General features: G+C 44.6%; 1 protein-coding gene across 2 annotated transcripts in view; it reads right to left on the bottom strand.

The window, feature by feature from the left end:
* Positions 1-18,141: 18,141 nt before the first annotated feature.
* The window catches only part of lzts2a (leucine zipper, putative tumor suppressor 2a), a 168,261-nt gene continuing 164,373 nt past the window's right edge, over positions 18,142-22,029 (bottom strand). For both annotated transcript variants that reach the window (XM_068002091.1, XM_068002092.1), the window contains one exon: positions 18,142-20,909. In XM_068002091.1, the coding sequence (XP_067858192.1) occupies positions 20,208-20,909 (702 nt within the window). In that variant the 3' untranslated portion in view covers positions 18,142-20,207. The remainder of the gene's footprint in view (positions 20,910-22,029) is intronic.

The following is a 22,029-nucleotide window of genomic DNA, read 5'->3' as shown; positions in this document are numbered from 1 at the left end:
ATTGGATGGTCTGGTGTATAGTGTTAAACACTAACATCCATCACAGTGCACCAAATGTTTAAAAGTTGGTCATGAACTGACTGATTTGTGGTTAGCCTTTACATTCACCACACGGTTTATGTACACCATTCAACTACCATTTGGGATATCTTTATTTTTTGTGCACAAGAATTCTACGAGACAGTGACGGCGAGAGTTTCCATTCTTTGGGCAGCTTTTGTGCATGGCTTTGGCACAGTGGCGGCATTTACAAGCTTCAACTTGCAAGGCTCCAGTCCCTTAGGTTGAAGAAGAGTGGTTGGATTATAGATAAGGTCACGATTGACTGCTATTATTTTTCCTTGAGCTATTCAGAGTACTTTAACTTACAGAAACACGTGTAACTATAATATTTAGCAAATGCTGCTTTACGGCGACATGAATAGGAAGAGGAATCTTGTTAACTTGGTGTTCTTGGGTGAAATCCCCATATCCCCCATATACTCTGCCTCTAAATCATGCACGGTCCCAATAAAAGCTTCATGATACTGACAAAATGACAGGTTGACTACTATTAGATAAAATCCTTTGAATCACAACTTAATTTGGTGGAAGTTGCAGAACTTCACATCATGAGGTCATTTGGCCTGGGTGTTTTTTTATATATAAATGATTACTTTTGATTTTTACTGTTGATACATGTAAAGTACATGTTACCTATTGTAATTTGAAGATGCCCTTCATCCAGTATAAAGTCAAGTCAAATTAAGTGTTCAAGGATCATCACTCAATTATTTTAGGTACTTACTAAGTAAACAATTCAAAATTTTAATAATGCCAGCACAGATTGGGTTACACCTGTTCTCAAGCCTTACTGAGTGTGAAAATTGTACAAACATTTGGTGCACAACTAAGAAATATGGATGAGTGAGCCCTTCATGGTTTAGATTTTCTCAACTGAAACCTCAAAGAATGCACTGATATTGTACTTGTATACATGCAATGTTATGCACACATTTGGTTGTAAATGACCTTTCATTTTTTTTATTAAGAGCACAGCTGCATGTGTGCAAAATTCCATTGCATTTTTAAATTAGAATTGAAGTGCAGCAGCAAAAGCTCAAATTCTCTCAGTCAAATGAAATGCCCTTTTTCCTTTCTTCCCCAATGCCCACAGAAAAAGTGAGCCCAATCGTCCCTAAGCGGAGAGACTGAGGGGAGACTGAGTTTCCCACTTACATGGTTCTTTCATTGGTCATCTGCCAGGCCATACACATACATGATTCATATAGTTAAGTAAACAGTCCCGAATGCTTGCTGGAGGATCACAGCATAGGCACTTTTACAACAAGACAATGCTATCAACGGCAGAACACAGTTCTCCTCCTGTTATTGACAGCACTCTTTAGTCTTAAGCTGGTTGACCTCCAGGTACATAATGGCATCAGAAAGTCACATTTTTATGGGTCCCAAGAGCTGCTGTCAGTCCTTCTTATCTTTCAATGGTAAGATTTTTTTGAGGAGCAGCACCACCATGGACAAGGGACAGCAGCATACAGCGTTATGGCTCTCTGAGTGGTGTCCTCTCGGGACTGCATATTAAATATAAGTGCCTCCTAACACATCCAAAAAGATCTGTGAAGAATGCTGGTAATCAATGTTATCATCAGCCCACTATCACCAAGTTCAAGATCCATTCTATGCAGTGGGCATTACTGCCCACTTTATTAAGATCACTGTTATAAATGCAACTGCAAAATTACCTGGATCTGTTTACAATCCGATCTCTAACAAAATATATGTCTTTTATTTGCATTGTGGTGCATGGCAACTATGCAACCCAATCCAACTGTTAACTGTGCTGCTTGTAACACTTGACGGTCTGTAGCAAAAAGTGCCTTAACTTCATGTGTTAGCTTCTTTTCCCTACCGGACGACAAAATAGCAAAAATCTTGTTTTCTAACTCCCCCATTGACTCTTTGTGAAATAAAACTTGGCATTAATACAGAATGGCTTTGATATGGTGTCAATAATTTATAACCCTTCTCACTCATCTAAAATATGTTTCCTGAGTAAAATGAGGAGAAAATTGGCATTAAAAATGCCTACAAAATATCAGGGCTTTTCTTGGTTGATACTTGGCTGCGGGCAGAGCAACTGTGCTCAGATGTCATGCAGTTTGCTTTTATTAGTGATCATTTTATCACTTTCTGTCCATTAGAATTTCTTTTTGTTCATTTTTAAGTGAATGTAGAAATGTCTGTATAAAGGTATGTTCTCACAAGATTCTACATAATGGAGCCAAAATACTTGTGGGCTTTTGATCCCAGTATAAATGCCAGGATCTGCCAGCCAGTGACCCTCAACACCGACCCCACGAAAGTTGGTGGAATTGGGGGGAGGTTACCTCATTTTAATAATGGTGGCAGGAGCCTGCACCAGTTGGGCCGCATCTCAGGCACCTGCCTGAACCATCAGACCAGCAATTCCAGCAGAATGTACTGGGGCCGCGGAAGGGCTGCTGGTCTCCCAGCCCCTGGAAATGTGTACAGTTCTCCTTTGCCCCCTTTTGTTTATGAACCAAAAAGTTTTTTTTAAAGAATACTTACTTGCTATCTTCAGGGGTTCAGGCCTAGACTGTGGCCTGCACCTCCCCCCCACCCCCCCCCCCCCACCCCCACCAAGGTGGGCCCCACTTCCATCTCCACCATTTGGCAGGCTGGTAGGCCTGGTCTCACTCGGTGTACCGGCCTGCTGATGTTCCGCGAGGCCAACATGGGAACTCCCAACTTGTGAGTCCCGATTCCCCCCCAGCCAAACTCCTTCCTGTGACCTTATTTGGGGTCAGCGGTGGCTCCGCACTTTACCCTGGGGAAGGCCAGGACACTGCGTAGTCTGGTCCCAACCTAATTTGGACCCTGTCTGCCGCACTCCCACTGGAGTTATGGTGGGAGCAAGGCTGCAGATTTTTGGCCTCAACAATCTAAAACCACTTTGATACTGCCATTTGTTTAGGTTGGACCCTGGGAGACCTGTGTCCATGAGCTAGCTCCTGACATTTGCATTACTACATCTGGTTTCCTTACCTTGGGAGCTGAATTGTACACCCAGTATCTCTGGTAAAGGAGCCTGGTTTAGTAGTGTAAATGCTGGGAGCCAGCGGACAAATGCCAGTCTCACACATTCTGATCCAAACAGGACCTTAGAAGTGGCTTAGAAGTAGAATATTAGAATAATTTGTAACGAAATGCCATTACTTGATTAATCTTGCTTCACACTTTCCACGTCCATTCTGTGCTGCGGGAGTTACGGCCCACATTGCTAAGATTTAAATGTAATGCAAAATCACTTGGGTGTTTTATCACCAGATATTTCACAAAATATATGTCTTTTATTTGCATTGTGATACGTGACTCCTATGCAACCCAAGTAGCTGCTTTTATATCGTGTTCAGTGGAGTGTTCGTGACATCGGCAGTCGGTGGCAACTTAAGAGTAAGCTTGCCGGATGCACTAAGACTGATCACTGGGAAGATCCAACCTTAGCGAATCCATCAGATTTATTCCATGGTTGATGCTGGCTGCGCGACACCCGTGCATCGGGAACCAACAGCACTAGCGTCCCGCTAAACCCAGCATAAAGCTGAGCAGTGGTGAGTAAACATACCCTCAGCATGCAGATTGGGTTTGGGTGAAACATCTATTTAATGCCCCATTCATGCCCCACCCACCACCTTCGATATAGGTACACCACGAACAAACAAAATAATAAGCAGTTAATATGAAAAACAAGTATTAAAAACAAGCATTTAATTAGAGTCTATTCATTGAAGTAAAATTAACCACACTTTTAAATTAATAGTCCATGGAAATAAGAGTGCTTTACTGTCATAGTACAGCCCTTGGAAGTCAAGGGCATATGCTACAATGAAGTGTATGCTTTTGTGAGCATCAAACAACATGGCCAAATGCAAACAAAACATGAAAAATGCAGGAGTCTAGACCCAGAAGCCGCCTTAACAGTGATACAATAGAGAGCCCTGAGATGTATTTTATTGCTGACAGGAGGAGTGAACACCAAATATTCTCCGTGCACTCTCTTTAATAACATATTTCTGTAACTTTTACAAAGATAGATAACAGCCCCTGAACACTAGCATACACAGCTGCACCTGTTACATAAATTCTGTTGGTCAGTAAAATGAGTTGAATTCCACTGGTGATCACTCCCTAAACCTTGCCGGTGCCCCATATAGATAGCATCCAAGATAAGATTCAAATCCAAATAATGGAATGCAATGAATAAATCTACAGTTCCCATATGAATGCTGTTAACCCACACAGTGCTCTACCAAAGACCTTTTCCTGCGTTGAAGCTACTTTAAATTTATGTATGCGGTTTTATTTCTTTTCGCTTTGCCTTATATCATTTATCATTTCTTAGCTTAGGGGGACAGACAGACAGACAGCCATTTGATGCTGGGCCTTTGCCAACATAGTCCTTGAGCTGGCTAGCAGAAGTACAAAAGCAAATCTGAAGTGATTCCTTCTCCAGTTTTCCTTCCCTGTGCAGAAGGCCCTAGTCTTCCTTGATAGCTCGGTTCAAATCGCAGAGTTGGCATGCAGCCCCAAGCCCTGCATCCAACCACTGAATGACAGCGTTGGAGAGACAATCCATCGCGCCACCATGTCCCAACTTTATACCATTAAACAACTGTCGCTTAAAGAAGCCGACAGCATCTGTTTGCTAGTTTCACTAGAAATCTGGCAGGAGCTACTGCGCGCTCAACAAACCCAGGAAACAAATAAACCTGGAGCAGCAGGTTTGTCACAGATTGCTGTTTTCTAATTTTATATGTATTAGTCAATCTCCTGTGGCGTTGCACATGGAGAAACCAAATCCAGTTCAAGCAGGGCGAAAGGATCGGGAACTAACTGGATCCAGGCAGGGAGAAGTGGAAGGGCAATGGGGGGAGGAGGCAGATAGGAAGGGGGTGATGAGAGGCGGGATAGATGGAAGAGAGCGAGCGGTGGCGGATAGTTGTCGAGTAAGGGGAGGGGAATGGGGAGGGCACAGGGAAGCAAAGGCGGAAACTACCGCAGTGGGTGGGGGCAGTGGCCCAAACTTTCATCTCCGCACGGAGAAAGGGTGGTGAGCTTTTCTTCCCTCCAGGCCGGTCCCGATTTTAATCTTAGTTGCCTTTCCTGGCATTGTTCTCATTTGGGAGGGGGAAGGGTTGTACTCAGCTACAATGCAATCAGCCTTCCCCCCCACCACAACTTTAATGTAATGCTGATGGCTCTGCTCTGCGGATGGACCGCCAGATTTTTTCCACACCCCCCCCCCCCCCCCCCCAAAAACGACAGGCTGTCCATCGGTGCTCTGATCGTGCAGGCAGCTCGATGGACAAATTTGGCCTGACCTTCAAAATGGTTTGGGATTCCCGCTGGCCACACCCGGCAGGCATTCTGATCGCTCTGCCCACCCAATGTACACATCAAAATTGCCCCCATCAGTTCCAGGCAGCAATCAGACATTGGAAATACAAGTTTGTGACAGATTAATGCCTTAGGTTTACCAAGTCACCAGCCACCAGCAAATTAAGAAAGAAAGCGGAATAAAACTGTCCCACCAACTCTATGTATAAAAAAAGACGTGCATTTATCACAGTGCCTTTCATGATCTCAGGACTTCCCAAAGCGCTTTACAGCCAATTAAATACTTTTGAAGTGTAGTCACTGTTGTAATGTAAGAAACACTGCAGTCAATTTGCGCACAGCTAGGTCCCAGAAACAGCAATGTGATAATGACCAGATAATCTGTTTTTAGGTGTTGATTGAAGAATAAATATTGGCCAGGGCACTGCGGAGATTTCTCCTGCTATTTCTCGAATGGTGCCATGGGATCTTTTACGTTCACCTGAGAGGGCAGACGGGGCCCCGGTTGAACGTCTCATCTGAAAAACGACACCTTTTTTCAGTACTGCATTGGAGTTTCAACCTAGATTTTGTGCTCAAGTCTATGGAGTGGGACTTGAACCCATGACCTAATAACTCAGACGCGAGCGTGCTACCAACTGAATTAGATATGCAAAAAAGCAAATATATTGGAGTGACTTCAGGGCCATAATCTAATTTGTGAAGTCACATGATGATTATAAACCGCTCGAGGTAATCAGAGGCCCTCGATGGGATTGCTGTCTGGTAATCATACTCTGCTGCACATTGTTCTCTAGAATAGAGGAAAATTCATCTGTATGTGTGCGGCTTCTAGCAAGAGCCAGTGAAGTGGAACCCAAAGAGAAATTTAAATGGGGTTTTTGTGATTGCAATGCAAAATAATTAAAAGCCTATTTCATATATTGTGCAGAATACAAAAGTCTGTTGTTTATTCGAGAGCCTGTGACTTTCAGTGACACATCATGAGGTCAGGATGATATAAACCATAAAAGCCAAATCTGAGTGTTTTCGCAGTGTTGTGTCAGCCCTCAGAAGTAGTCTGTGACCTGTATTATTAAGTATAATATATCTTGGCACAGGCTGCAGGAGTGAATTATTGGGGGTTAACCCCCGAAAATGGGTGCTGGGTTTGCGGTGCGCAATTAACCCGCACCCATTGGTTGCGATGCTGGCAGCACGTAACATTTGTGCTGTCTGGTAATTTAAGTGATTGTTGCAAGCAGTCAGCACTACGTGCGCTGTTGATTGGCTGCATGCACCAGCAGGGGGCCCCGATAATCGGGAGTGGTTAGCACTACTTAAAGGCAGCCTGCACCTCTTAAAGGGGAGGTGCACTGTGGCTGCAGGAAGAGCTGGAATTTGTTTGGCAACTAACTCTGTGCTGCAGGATAGTGAAGAATGGCTGCACCTGTGAGACAGCGTGCACCAAGGTTCTTGGACGGCGCACTAGAGGCCTTGGTGGAAGAGGTGGAGGCACGGAGGGGCATCCTATGCCCGCAGGGAGGCAGGAGGCCCTCCAGTCACGTGCTGAAGAGGCAGTGGGAGGAAGTCGCGCACGAGGTAAATGCCAGGAGCGTCGCACCACGCACTTGGATGCAGTGCAGGAAGAAGTTCAATGATTTGACATGAGTGGTCAAGGTGAGTGAGTTCAATTGGCATATCCTACCCAACTGCACCACTAGTCTCATCCACTGCTTCATGCACTACACACCCCGTCACCCACCTACCAACAAATTCTTTCAATCCATACGCAACTCTTCAAATCAGATGCTTCATCTCATCCTCACACATTACCACTCTTGCAAGCAGCACATCCACAACTCACAGGTCGCACACACTGGCAGCTATTCAACCATGACAGCCACATCACCCAAACATCTTACAGGACATTCACTGACACTTTCCTCTTTCTTGCAGGAGAAGGTGGTGCACAAGAGTAGGCAGCAGGAAAGAACTGGGGGAGGACAGGCATGCCTACACGTCCTCACCCCTATGGTGGAGACATTGCTGCCTATCATTGGACGTGCTGTCACTGTGACCGTGGCCACTTGCAGTGCCTTTGCTGTCACCTGTCAGCCAGCCAGGCCTGACTGCTGCAGCCCAGGCTGAGATGGCGCAGTCTGAAGCCGGGCCCTTGAGGGCGTCCTCAAAGGCCATCTGCACACTCCTCAATTGAAAGTCAGCAGCCTTCTACCACCCATGCTCCAGCCACTGGGGATGCATCTCGAAGGAGCATTAGGAAAGGTAAAGGCACACGAACAACAGGCACTAAGGGAATGCACAAGGATGAATAGTATCAGTTTGTTTGAATTGTTTGATGTGTAAATCTATAAATGTGGTTATGAATTTGTATTTGGTGGTGGTTTTCATTTCTGCGATGAGCTGAGGGAGGAAGCAATGTGTAATCACAAGGAGGATGATTTGATGGTCATATGGGAGAGGAAAGGTAAGGAGTGTGGGACTGTTGGTGAATGGGGAGGTGTCATTGAGTTATTGGTATCGCTCATTAATCATCTGATCACGCAGAGCCCTGGCAGACAGGGCCTGCCTACCTTGTTGCCTCCCTGCCTCTTCCTCTATTTCCTCCCCCTCCTCCTCTGCCTCTTCCTCCTATTCCTCTTATTCAGGTTCTCACTGGATAGGCGGTGGCAAGGGCTGTCCCCTCATAATGGCCAGGCTGTGCAGCATGCAGCATACAACGACAAATCTTGATACCTGCTCAACTAAGTACTGCAGGGCTCCACCAGAGCAGTCCAGGCAGTGGAAACGTTGCTTGAGGATGCCTGTGGTGTGCTCAATGACGTTCAGTGTGGCGGCATGGCTCTCGTTGTACGCCTGCTGTGCACATGTGCGTGCGTTCCTGACCGGAGTCATGAGCCACTTCATGAGGGGATAACCCTTGTCGCCCAATAATCAGCCTTTGACTTGCCGTGCTGGTTGAAATATAGGTGGCACGTTGGACTGCTGCAGAATGAAGGAATCATGACTGTTACCAGGATAGTGGGCATTGACCTGCATGATGCTTTGCATGTGGTCGTACACCAGCTGCACATTGAGGGAGTGGAATCCCTTTCTGTTCCTGAATATGGCCGAGTGCAGATGTGGAGCATGTATGGCAATATGCGTGCAGTCAATGGCACCCTGCACCATGGGGAAGCCTGCAATGCGAGCAAACCCTCGTGATCACTCACGCTGCTTGTCTCTGTCAAGAGGGAACGTGATGAATCTGTTTCTGAGTGCGTTCAGAGCCTCAGTGACCTCCCTTATACAGCAGTGCACTGCAAACTGCGAGATGTTGCTTATATCTCCAGCAACAGCCTGAAAGGAGCCAGAGCCATAAAAATTAAGCACCATGGTTACCTTGGCAGCCACAGGCAATGTTATCCTTGCTCTGAGGCTGCAGTTGTGGCTGCATCAGTTGACAAATCTCAGTCACACGATCCCTTTAGTGAACCGTAGCCGTCAGATGCGCTGGTCATCACTGAAGTTGAGGTAAGAGAATTGGTCCCTGAAGGCCCTCGATGGATATGGCCTCCTGCTGAGTGCCCTGCTCCTCCTTCTCCTTCTCCCTCTTCTAGCAGCTTGTCCTGCCCTACGCGGCCTCTCTTCATTCTCCCAGTCATGTTCAATTCCCAGAGGAAGCCCTAGCAGGCCATCCATGTCAGGAAGCAACCTTGATCAGCACACTATTTTAAATGCCACTAACAGTACTGCACGACCAGTCAGACCGCTCTCTATATAATATAGCAACTAACTTTCTCCAAGCATAGGAAACTTCCACAAACACCCACAATTGTACCAGCAGCCAGAATAACTAATTCAGCAACTAACCTGTAACTCCAGCATGATCCCTTTAAATAGTGGTGGTGGGTCCTTCATGCCCTTTAACTCCTGTTCAGCTGTGTGAGATTAGGACAGTGCAGAGGCTGGAGCAGGGAGTGCGAAAATCAGCATTGCAAACTGATTAACATCATAATCTGCCTACTCCACATGCTTCCGGCGTTCGTTAGATGTGAACCCATCTTTACCAATATGTCATCGTGCGCACGTCATGCCAGAAGTGCACGCCTGCATCTCGGACGCCATTTTCGGGGCTTAGCTGTCCGCGTAGTGCCTTCAAAACGGATGTGACGCGGCCCAATTTAGCCCCATTTTGTTTTCAGTAATTTTTTTGCGGGTGGCAGGTGTTGTGACGAAATGCAACAGATGGTAAATTCTTGTGATTGAATCATCTGCATTAAACTGCAGTGATATTGTGTTTTATCTTTCTGCATCCTTTATATCTATATTAGAGTTTTATATATAAACAACAACTTGCATTTATATAGCACCTTTAACGTGGTAAAACGTCTGAAGGTGCATCACAGGAGTGATTATCAAACAAAATTGACACCGAGCCACATAAGGAGATATTAGGACAGGTTGGTCAAAGAGGTAGGTTTTAAGGAGCATCTTAAAGGAGGAGGGGCGGAAAGATTTAGGGAGGGAATTCCAGAGCTTTGGGCCTAGGCAGCTGAAGGCACGGCCGTCAATGGTGAAGCAATGAAGCAGTGATATTTCCCAGTGATCCTCTGCAGATTGTATTATGCCTGTGTTATTTCCCAGTAGTAAGCTGTGTATTTCTGCTTAATATACTTGTGATGATTATGTGAAGGAAATTAGGCAGCCATACACTTTCTACCCCCCGAAGGGGCCAATCAGCTATTGCAGCGCTGACTTGTGCTGCAAAAGTTGAGTTGCTGCCTCAAGGTGATCTGGCTGGAAGATCACTTCCGTTCTGCTTCTGGTCCCAAGGAGGGCGGCTGGTCACTACGCTGTTGTAATGCAGATAAACGCGGCAGCCAATTTGCGCACAGCAAAGTTCAACAAATAGAAATGAAATAGATGACCAGATAATCTGTTTTTGTGGTGTTGCTTGAGGGATAAATGTTGGCCAGGAAGCAGGAAAATTCCACTGCTCTTCTTCAAACGGCTTGTGGGATCTTTTTGCATCCAACCGAGGGGGCAGGCAAACCCTTGGTGAAATGTCTTTTCTGAAAGACGGCACCTGAGACAGTGCAGCACTCCCTCACTACTGCAATTAAGTGCCAGCCCAGAGTATGTGCTCAAGTCTCTGGAGTGGAGCTTGAACTCACAACCTTCTGACTCGGGTGAAAGTGTTACCGACTGAGCCAAGGCTGACACCTGAAGTAATCAAGTGTTGAAAACATCAGAAAACACCAATATTAAAGTTCAAAATTTGCAGAGGAGGAGGAGAGTGCCCCCAGATCCTCCAGAAATTCATACACCAGTGGGTGTGAGAAGCAGTTAGGAGGGCACACGATTCTAAATTTGCTACCTCTGCCCCTTATGATGTGAATATCATTAATCCATTGGTAAGGATAGCATCGCCAATCGACTAGAGCGGGCACACTGGATATCAGAGTCTGCCACGATGATGCCGCTGAATAAAAATACTGGCAAAAATGGGAACAAAACCACGCTGATTGGCTCCATAACACATCTGATTTTAAAAAACAGATAAAGGAAATGGAAAGGGTTTGCATTGATGCAGCGCCTTCCACCACTTCAGGTCCCAAAACATTTCACAGCCAACAAAGTACCTTTGAAGTGTGGTCACTGTTGCAATGTTGGGAAACGCGGCAACCAATTTGTGCACAGCAAGCTCCCACAAATAGCGATGAGATACGTGACCAGATAATCTGTTTTTTAGTGATGTTGGTTGCTACAATGGAAGTTATTGTAAGGCAGTAATCGACCGTTGGGGGCTCAGCCTGGGACCGGGCATTGAATCGAAGGTGGATACACTGAGTGAGATGTGTATCAGCTCCCAGATGGCATGCATCCCCAAACCCCCCCCCCAGGTGGGCCCTACCAAAAGGTGTCCATGCAGGGAAGCATCCTAAACCCCCCCGAAGAATGGCCAGAATTTAATTTTGAAAAATCAAGATTGGTTTGTTTACACAGGGGGCAGATGGGAGACAGCATGGGGTTTGGGAGGGGGTGCTTGTTAGTCCCCCAACGCCTGCCCCCCCCCCCCCCCCCCCAGAGGCAGCCTAGTACCGGATTTTCCAGCTGCCAGAGATGCACCCACAGTGGCTCCCGCAGCCACCGGCTCAATGGGAATCAGATGCTCTCCTGCTGAGCCCACAAACCCCAGTATTGGAGGGCACCAGCGGGCATGATCCCCACCCATTTCTGGGGCCTATGTTTTTATACGCGTGTAGCACTGGTCATTGTGGCACTACCGAGGAGGCAGTGAAACAATGGACGGTTATTATAACTATCATCTTGCTTGCAGCTCACACCTTCTGACTTGTTCTCGATGATAAAAGGAACCAGAGAGAAGTTTGTTGGCCAGGGGCTGCAGAAAACTACTGAGTTTATTTCAAATTGCTGACACTCAGGCAAGGAGACTAACTTTTGAACTGAAGTGACCCGGAGTTCAGTCACTGGTCTGAGCTGGCCGGAACCAGTTTGAATTAGTTACACTTCTAAGGGACAAAGGAGATGTGATGAGACACTAGTCCTTATTTAGAAAAGGAGTAATGAGGTGATGCTACCTAACCCCCTGGAACAGAGCCAATCAGGGGATGACACCGACCACTCGAGGAACTTTAAACCAACAGGAGAAAGACCGCATCATTCGAAAAGACAGGCTTGGAGTTAAAACTGGAGAATTGCAGGCTTGGTGGCATTGTGTGCGAAACTCCGGAGACTAACCATCGCGAAAGTGGGAGAACCTATGTCAGGGACGTAGAGACGACGTCAAGAGAGAGAGAACGGAACGCCTGGCCAGCGTCAGCTCTCCTTTCCGGGTAATATAATATCCTTTCCATTCTGTGACCACTCAGGGAGTGTTAGTCAGAGAAACCTAGTGGGTGTGCGTTTAAATCCTAGTTTGAGTATAAAACTGTATAACCTGCGGTAAACTGCATGCCTATATCTAACCAGACGTATAAGCGGTATGTACATGATCTAATAATGTTAATAAAGCGAATTGAGAATTAAGAGAGAATTGACTCTTCTCCTCTGTGTACTAAGCCAGTAACCGTAACCGGTGACCTCCGGTCAACAAGTAAAACATCCCATTAACCTTTTGATAATATTATTCTCTGCATAGATTGATAACACAAATGGATTAAAATTGTACTATGCAATATATTAGTAACAAATATATTAATATATTTGTGAAGTTCTATCCACTATTTCAATGGCATTTCATACAAACCCAATTAACAAAGTGCATAATTCCACCCCAAAAATTGTTAGTCATTTAACCTAGTAAGTAATATCACATACTGGGGAAGAAATAACATTGCCACTAAGCACAGATCATTTTGACATTTGTTTTTTTATTAGAAACACAATGATCTGTAATCAGTTTTATACATGAAATGTACAACGTGAAAAAATAAGTAATCTGGAGATGGATTCTACAGACACCATGTTCAACATCAAACAGGAAGGAAAAGCAAGGCTGTTAAAAAGTAAATGAAAAAATTATTGTGAGTCCTCCCACATTAATCTAGTCACGACATCTACATTTAAATACATACCTTGACAGTGTCCACAGAAATATCGACTGTGCTGCAGTGTATTTTCAATCCCCTCATTATTTACAATATCTCCCGTGATCTTATGTTTTAATGTACAGGTGATGTACATGTTTTAATTAAGCAAACTCCAACATAAAATACACACAATAATCAATTTTACAATCTTATTGCTCGAAAGAGCTGAAGTGTGATGGCCGTATATATTTACACATTTTATTTTTAATTACAAACAGCCACTGATCAAGGGTTAATGAGGAAGAATGCATTGTGTCCTGTAATATAGTTCTGGCCTCCGACCAGAAAATAACACACTTCAAAAGATCAAGGTTGTATAAAGGTCGTTTTTTGAGATTTGAAAGATCTCGTGAACAATGGCCAAAAATCTTTACAAGGTACTTACAGTATTCCCTAGAATTCTTTTATGTTTGAATCAGATTGGATTGGGGAGCTTTTAGTACTGTATTTTTTTTTTAAAATGAGGATTTTGGCAGCTTTCACTCTCTACTGCTGCTGATCCTCACCATGCACCGTGGGGAGAGACTTAGTAGAGGCTAGATCCTTCCGCACTGGCCACACGCACACATCTCCTGGTAGCTATTTACAGAGAGGGAGGGAAACTCAGGCAGAGGGTCATCACGGGCCGCTCTCACACATCGCCCAGCGGCCATTTTGAATGGCATCGCCAAAAGCCTATTCTTTGGATGAAGAGACTGTATGGCACAGGGACAAAAGAGCAAGGTAGGGAGAAATACCTTAAAGAAGGAATCGTACCCTTATCAGATTCACCTCCTGTCATTTACCAACTTGCTTCCTTCTTCAACCGTAGGGTTGCCAACTCTGCTTGACCGTATTCCTGGAGGTTTCATGATTCACATGACCTTCCGCCTCCAACTGCCCCACCCAGTCAAACAGCTTTCTCCCCCCACCCCCCCATCTTCAATATTTTTGTAACTAATAAATGAAAGTGTTCAAAGAACATTTTAAAAAAAACATTTTTTAAATGCCCCTATGATTTTTCTCGCAGTGTCCAGGAGATTAATCTTTAATTCCTGGAGTCTCCAGGATAATCCTGGAGGGTCGGCAACCCTACTCAAGCAGCAGGCCTAGAGCTTATTCATGTCAACTGGGGCTGGAATTTTAACTCTTATTTACTAGGTCTGTAGGGCTGAGCCAGCTCTCATCGTTTCTTTTGTGGGCTGAAGTGTTCCTAAGCAATCCTGATTTATCAAGATCACTTACTTGTTCTTCATTCCTTCCTCATCCGGGCCAGAATACAACTGAAATAAAATCATCTTAAAAAATCTGTTTGGTATGTGCTTTGAACTAATAAGATTACATATGAAACACTGTATAAGGGCAGGAACAACTAGTGACATCCTTTTGGCTACTCAAAACCTCTGGCTGTTGTAGAATGTCTGTCAAATGATTTATTTAATGCACTGACACTGGGATATTGTTTTTTCCCCCTCACTTAAAAAAAACTCTTTTAAAAGGATGGTATCACTGTGTTGGGGTGGGGAGAGGGGGGCTTGCAAAGCTGCCAAGTTTAATCACAGAGGGTGCAACTGCATGAACAGCAACAAAGGATGTAATTACATCCCCAATTGTATCTGGTGCCATGAATTTGTTAATAAAACAGCATTAGGTTTAGAATCTACTACAAGGAAATCTTGGATGAAGAGCCACCGCAGAGGAGATTGTAACAAGTCTGCTTGAGAAATTCCTAATGAGGCAACACTACCCCTTTAATGGAGTGAAACAAAGAAACTGGTGAATTAAATTAAGTGGGAAATGTACTCTTTTAAAGAGAGCTGGCAGAACAAATACAATGGAGTCCTCTGTACTGCCTGCTGGTTTTCGATGAGAGTTTAGACTTTTATCTGTGGCATGGATTTAAGCAGGGTCCATTAGATTGTGCAGGACTGTGCAAAGCCCACCGTCAATTACAGCATCAAACCTCCACTCAACTGAAACGATAATGAAGGGGCAGTATTGACAAAGAAATCAACAATTGCCTCCTCCTCCCCCCAACATTTCCACCACGTTTGTGAGCAACTGGCGAGGTTATAAACTGTAATGGCCCAAGGCTTTCGCTCTGCTGTTGCCTTCAGAAAAAAAAACGCAGAGTTGACCGGACGTTTTTACTCACTTTAACTAAAACGAGCTTTCAGAGGAACGAGTGGGGAGAGACCATGGGAGTAATTCTCAACTTTGTGACTGAGTGACCATGTGGCAAAGCGGATCTGCCGCTCCTTGTATAACCCCGCCCGATTTTGATTCCATTCATTTCATTGGAATGAGAATCGGGCAGGTTCTACGATGGCGGGCGATCCTCTTCGCCAGGTTAGCACCCAGGTGGCAAACGTTGAGAATGACCCCCTTCGGCTATTCGAACTTTACATGCTCCTGTGAATATACAACTGCTCCACCACTGGAAGGGGGCAAATAGATTTCCCATCGTGGTACTAAGTCACCGTACAGAGCAGGAGAATCCTAGTTTAAAATCTTGGTCTGTGCCAGGATGGCAGAAATGCTGCTACAATTTGCCTCAGCACCTGTAAACTGGAATTGGAAGGGGGTAGGGGGGATGGGGTTGGAAATTAGCCAGGTTTCCCACTCTTGATTAGGCACTGCCTCTTGCAGGAAACATATATGTGTGGACATCTGCTGAGGATAAGGTTGATGGCCCCACCATGATTAAATAGCCTGCTGACACTTACAGTCTGGGCTGGTTTGTAATGCACGGTCACATGGATGAGTACCGGGAAATGCTGGCAATATCCGTGGAAGGGTATCCCGGCATAAATCAATGAGAGGAGGGAAGAAACCAATCCCTGTAGTAGAGGCCCCAAGTATATTATCGGTTCATTATTGAATGATCAATATTCCATCTCTCTCCATGATTATTGATGCTCAGAATATCAACAAACTATCAGGACTAGGTATCACGCACCTTGGGGGTAGATCTTGACTTTGTGCGATGGTGTAGGACGGGTGATAGCGATTCGGCAGCCTGTTTTACATCTTTCCCGAATTATATTTCCATTGAGGTAAAAAAAAAATTGGGCGAGATGTAAAACTCGCTATCGCCCAAAGTCCAGATTTACCCCCTTGTGTTTTCCAGGCTCGTGTTCTGCATCAGCGGTCTTAAGCTATCTACTCACGGGGAATGGGACAGGGACACGAGCAGCTGCATCATCAGTTTCCCCACTAGCGTCCTGCTTACTTTATCGGCTCATATATGAGCACAAGCTGCTAAGGCATTCCAGTGGAGACGGGGTGTGGGAACCAGTCCATACATGTTATATATATATAACAAAGATCCCAAACATCGTTATTCTGACTGAACACTGGCCCCAGCTGTTTGAGGAAGTTCATGCAAAGTTCAGAAAATACGAGACACAAGTTCAAATCGTATTTCACCAATTAATATTTTCAGTGGTCTTGCAGGGCATTCGAAAGTCCTGCGGCCATGCTGGATTAGATTATGTCAGTTAGAAGATAATGGCGCAAATGTCAGTGGTTCACAGTATCCACGGTATTCCCACACCAGCAGGGTCCACATAGTTCATTACCAGGCTGTGGAATCTATAAACCATTAATTCAGAGTGCTTTCTGTTTGAAATTGGCCCAAATAAACCACTGACTGGACTACACTGCTTGAGTAAACAGAAAGCAGTGCTACACTTCTTGTGGTTAAGGCAGCCGTGGGGCCACAACCTGTTAGAAAATGTGGAAGTCTTCCCTACTGCTCCCCCCTCTCCCCACTTTGCCAAGGCACCACCGGAATTGCCTTGCAGGCCCACTTCTAATACAGACACATTTCCATCACTTACTGTTTTCTCAGAGATAACAACAATTTGCATTTATACAGCGCCTTTAATGGAGTAAAACGTCCCAAGGCGCTTCACAGGAGTGTAATCAGACAAAATTTGACACGAGCCACATCAGGCGATATTAGGATAGTTGACCAAAAGCTTGGTCAAAGAGGTAGGTTTTAAGGGGTGCCTTTTAAAGGAGGAGAGATGGAGAGGTTTAAGGAGGGAATGCCAGAGATTAGGGCCTAGATGGCTGAAGCCTAGACAGCTGCCAATGGTGGGGAGAAGGAAGTGGAGGATACACAAGAGGCCAGAATTGGAGGAGGGCAGAAATCTCAGAGGGTTGTAGGGTAGGAGGAGGTTAGAGCTAGGGAGGGGCGAGGTCATGGGGGGATCTGAACACAAGGATGACACTTACACATTGTATGTTTGTGTGCATGGGAGCAGCACTTTATACCAGGTACAGCTTCAATCACAGTACTCCCGCAGTCCAGGATATAGTACAACTAGGGAAATCAGTGGCTTAATATAAAAGAATTGGGCAGGATTTATATCCCACAGAGGAACTGAGCTGGTAACTCACAAGTGCAGAAGTACGAATCATTCACAATTGGCCTTCATAAAGTATTGTGTTTATACCGTACGTTATAAATGAATTAGGGAAAGAGATAAGTTTAATGTGTTCTAGTCAAAAGGTGTGATGCAATATGAGAAATTTGGTATAAGTCCAGGGACCAGCCCAGAAACTGAGGGACTGTTTGGACGTCCAGCCACAAGGGCTGACAACATCACACAAGCAAAGGAGCTGCACCGGTAATATATTCTGCAATTAAACCTAATGTAGGGTGGACTTCATAATTACACATAAAAATGATAGAAAAGCCTTGCATCAGTTAATATGGAGCATGGACGGACGTAAGCCAATCTATGAATGGATTTCTTGGCACCTTGTCAGTATTACGGTAGAGGGTGGCAAAAAGAAAATCTAGAATGCCAAAACCTTTAGCAGAGAGATAGATTGGCTGCCCCGCAGGCTATGAATCTCAGCGAAAGTAGCAATGTCTGGAAAAAAACAACTGCTGCCTTTCACTCGATAGAATGAAATCAATGGGAAGAATCTGATTTCTTACACGGAGTAGCAACAAGTCATCAATCGTTAACAGCCCACCATAGAAACAGCATGCCCTATTTATGGCTGCTGAACTATCTTCTACTCAGCCGAGCAATTTGAGGTGACCTTCAGGCAAGTCGAACATAGTAATTCTGTCTTAAGTATTGGAGTAACCAATAACACTGTGGCAGTGATTAGATACTGAACTAATGGGTTTAAGATCCAGGAGATTTATTAGCGGTGGTTAGCATAACTTGTCCCAGCTATCATTGTTGCACTCAATCTCTTCCATCATAGCAACAGGTCTATTGGTTCTTCCTTGACTGTAATGAGAAGGCTGACACATCAGGCATTGATATGTGTGGCTGTTTTTAACGTATTTTCGTTTTCATTTTTTATTTGGTTAAAACTTCCAATAGAATGGAATGCAAATTATCGTTAATAAAGCAAAATTGTTGAGGTAGGGAAAAACATCACTGTACTAACCAACTTATTTTTTCTTAAACTTTCAGTATAAAACATGTACGCTACGTTGGCAAAATGGTAAACATTATAAAACAGCTTTACAATTTCGCTGGGTATAGCAGAGGAAATCTCCCCCATTGGTTGGTTTTGTTATCCATGAGGCACTCTGGCTCCCCCCTGAATCCTTCTGCACTGAGTTGATGTCTTTTTTTTAAAAAAAAACAGTCCTGGTTTCCAAAAATCTGTGACCCCGCTCCTCCGCTGAAGCACAGCAGAGCAGGACTTCCCCTGTGTTGCCTAGTTACACCCACTGCTTCCATTGGAATTCCCAGGGTCAGGCAATTAGAATAAAGTGGGCTGGCCCCCATGCCAGTATTGGCCTAGTTGGGGCACTCGCTGGGTGGGGGGGTGGGGGGATAGGAGATTGCGTCGTTGGCCTACAAACGGCCCAAGTGTCGACAGGTTCAGCTGAAGAACCTGCGGGAGGTGGAGTCAGCCCATTCTAAGAAGGCCAGGTTCCTTCGGACGGCCTAATGCTTTTTGACCAGCTGCCATAAGGAAACCAGCCTTCCAGAGTTAGTGGGCCCCACGTCTGTCACTTGGCAACACAATATGCCTGCTTTATGCAATCATACAGTACACTAGGGGCTTCAGAGTTGGAACTGGTGGGAATTCCGCTGGACTGAGTGATCCTGCCTTCTTCACTTGACATCAGATTCAGATACAGGAACTGTCTGCCCAATCCCCTCCCTCCTCTGAAACACTGGCTCAGGCACAATGGTGTGCTGACCTGGCTTAAATGGAGCCGGCCCCAATTTCCGAACCCACTGCGGCTTAAAGCCCAAGAAAATTTGAGGCCCTGATTTTTGAAGTCCAGCTTTGTGTCATTGTTTTGTGTGTATCTGTAACCAGCAGTGAGTGTCAATAAAATGCAGAGACTATAGCAATAGAATGGTGATAAAAATAATAACCAACATTGCAAAGGGTAGTACAGATAATTTGGCTAACAGTTTGGCATATTAAAATATACATCTGGCAGAAAAATCCAGTCTCTTTCCTTTTGTGCAACAGGAAAGAAATTACCTTCATCATTTCGTGCCGTTTTATAAATGGTGGCTATTTCTTTTACCTGGACACTCCCCGATATGACGTACGACATTTTCAAGTTTTATTTTATATACTTCCATTTCTACAAAGGATGCCTCACTCAATTATTTTTTTTTAATTACTGCATTTGATCCTTTACAATGAAAGGCTTCTTCACCCATTAGCCAAATTGACCAAATTTGCCGTGTCCTGTAATGGTGAATGAGTGACAATAATATTTGCTAACTGTTTTTTTGGAAATGGGGATCACACTGGCTCAATGACAGCACCAGCACATTTAATATCAAGAAATGTAAATCATACCGCATACTTTTTGCCAGTGTGTTGGGTGTTGTCACAATGCGAGCATTTCAGTACAAATGACTGTCAAGAGTATAAACAGTCTTCACTGGTGTTGTTGAACCAATACCGACTGCTTTTTTTTTCCCTCCCTCAACTCATACTGCAAGATATTGGAGAGCACTTAATGGAGACAAAGGAAGACATCAAAGTACCTCCATGGAAGCAACAGCAGGTAGAGATGTCCGAATGAGCCTACAGGGAGTTTGTGTCAGGTTATCCAAAGCCATTAAATGTTCTTTTATTGTGAACATCTGAATAAACTTGCACAGGTTAAAGAGTTAAAATGATTGTCCATTATGTCGGTATTATATTTATCTAACACAAGATTTGGCAAGGGTGGTTTGTCCTTTATTAAAATCTGTTTTTTTAGATTTCTGTCGCCGTGATCTCCTCAAATCGAATGTCTTCGTTTCGCTCCTCAAGGTCATTTAATTCCCTGGCTTCCAGTTCCAGACTGAGTTGCCTCATCTCTCTTTCCAGCTCTCGGTTCCTCCTGTACATTTGGATGTAGTTGTGCTGGAGCTGTTTCTGGTACCTAATCACTTTCTCTTTCTCCCCTTGCCAAGTACGCCGCTCCACCTCAAAGTTCTCCAGCTGATTCTCGCTCTTTCTTCTTTCGTACATGAGTTCAGCCCTCAGCTTTTCAACCTGCTGTCTCAAGGTCTGTTGGTTGTCTGCATTTTGCCGTTGAGCTTTGGCTTCATCGCTCTCGTACATCAGGAAGGGGTCCTCCTGCTCCGGGTATGGACCAATTCCATGTCTTGTGTTGCCCAAGGCTTCTCTCAGGCCGGTGGTCTCCTGCTCCAACTTGCCCACCTTCTCTCTCAGAAGTTCAGCTTCATTCTTCTTCCGCTGAAGTTCATTCTCGCAAACTTCCAGCTCTAATGTCTTCATGTGGACTGCGTCTCGGAACTCATGGATCTCGTCCTCGTGTTCTTGAAGCTCAGTCCGTATTTCTCGAAGCTGGGCTTTCAAGGAGACAATTTCATTTCCCTTCATGGATAGATCAGCCTGGGAATCCTTCAGTTGTTGCTTCAGAAGGGAAATCTCTCCTGACTTTTGGCAAACCTAAAGAATGGATGTAACAACAGGAAAAATAATCAATTTAGTAAACTGCTCTTACAACTTCACTGAACTTTGCTGTGTGATGTTCATTGTTCGGATCTTTTTTTCTTCAATTGAGAAATCTAGGTGAAGAGTCAAGGTCCATAGTGCAGGAATAGAACCAAGGCTGGAAAAGAAGTGGTTACATAATGCCAAACTTGTGTTTTAAAATGTTTGGCGTTTTCATTTTGACACATAGAACATGCAAGTATCCAAAGACTTTGTTCAGATACAAGTTCTTTGTTTACTTGCGCTGTGATCTCAGCAAGTGCACGTAAAAACCTCCATGACATAAACAGGTTGTTCTTGGTAGCTCTTAAAGAAACGGGATAAAAAGCTTAGATTGAACTATCTTATGCAAAAGGTGAGTGGGTGGAACGGACTGCTTAGTGAGGCTGTGGAGACAGAGATTGGGAAAAAATTAAGGGACAATGGGTAGAGATAGATGAGGGAGAGCGCAACTGAAGGGCATCAGTTTTTGGAGGCCAGTAGATGAGCTGCATAGTCTTTTCTAGTCCTGCACATTCCTATACTCCTATGATAAGAACATAAGAACATAAGAAATAGGAGCAGGAGTAGGCCAATCGGCCCCTCGAGCCTGCTCCGCCATTCAATAAGATCATGGCTGATCTGATCCTAACCTCAAATCTAAATTCATGTCCAATTTCCTGCCCGCTCCCCATAACCCCTAATTCCCTTTACTTCTAGGAAACTGTCTATTTCTGTTTTAAATTTATTTAATGATGTAGTTTCCACAGCTTCCTAGGGCAGCAAATTCCACAGACCTACCACCCTCTGAGTGAAGAAGTTTCTACTCATCTCAGTTTTGAAAGAGCAGCCCCTTATTCTAAGATTATGCCCCCTAGTTCTAGTTTCACCCATCCTTGGGAACATCCTTACCGCATCCACCCGATCAAGACCCTTCACAATCTTATATGTTTCAATAAGATCGCCTCTCATTCTTCTGAACTCCAATGAGTAGAGTCCCAATCTACTCAACCTCTCCTCATATGTCCGCCCCCTCATCCCCGGGATTAACCGAGTGAACCTTCTTTGTACTGCCTCGAGAGCAAGTATGTCTTTT

Source organism: Heptranchias perlo, chromosome 21, assembly GCF_035084215.1.
Source record: "Heptranchias perlo isolate sHepPer1 chromosome 21, sHepPer1.hap1, whole genome shotgun sequence".
Taxonomy (NCBI): domain Eukaryota; kingdom Metazoa; phylum Chordata; class Chondrichthyes; order Hexanchiformes; family Hexanchidae; genus Heptranchias; species Heptranchias perlo.
Note: the sequence above shows the minus strand (reverse complement) of the source record. Positions and strands in the feature narration are given on the sequence as shown.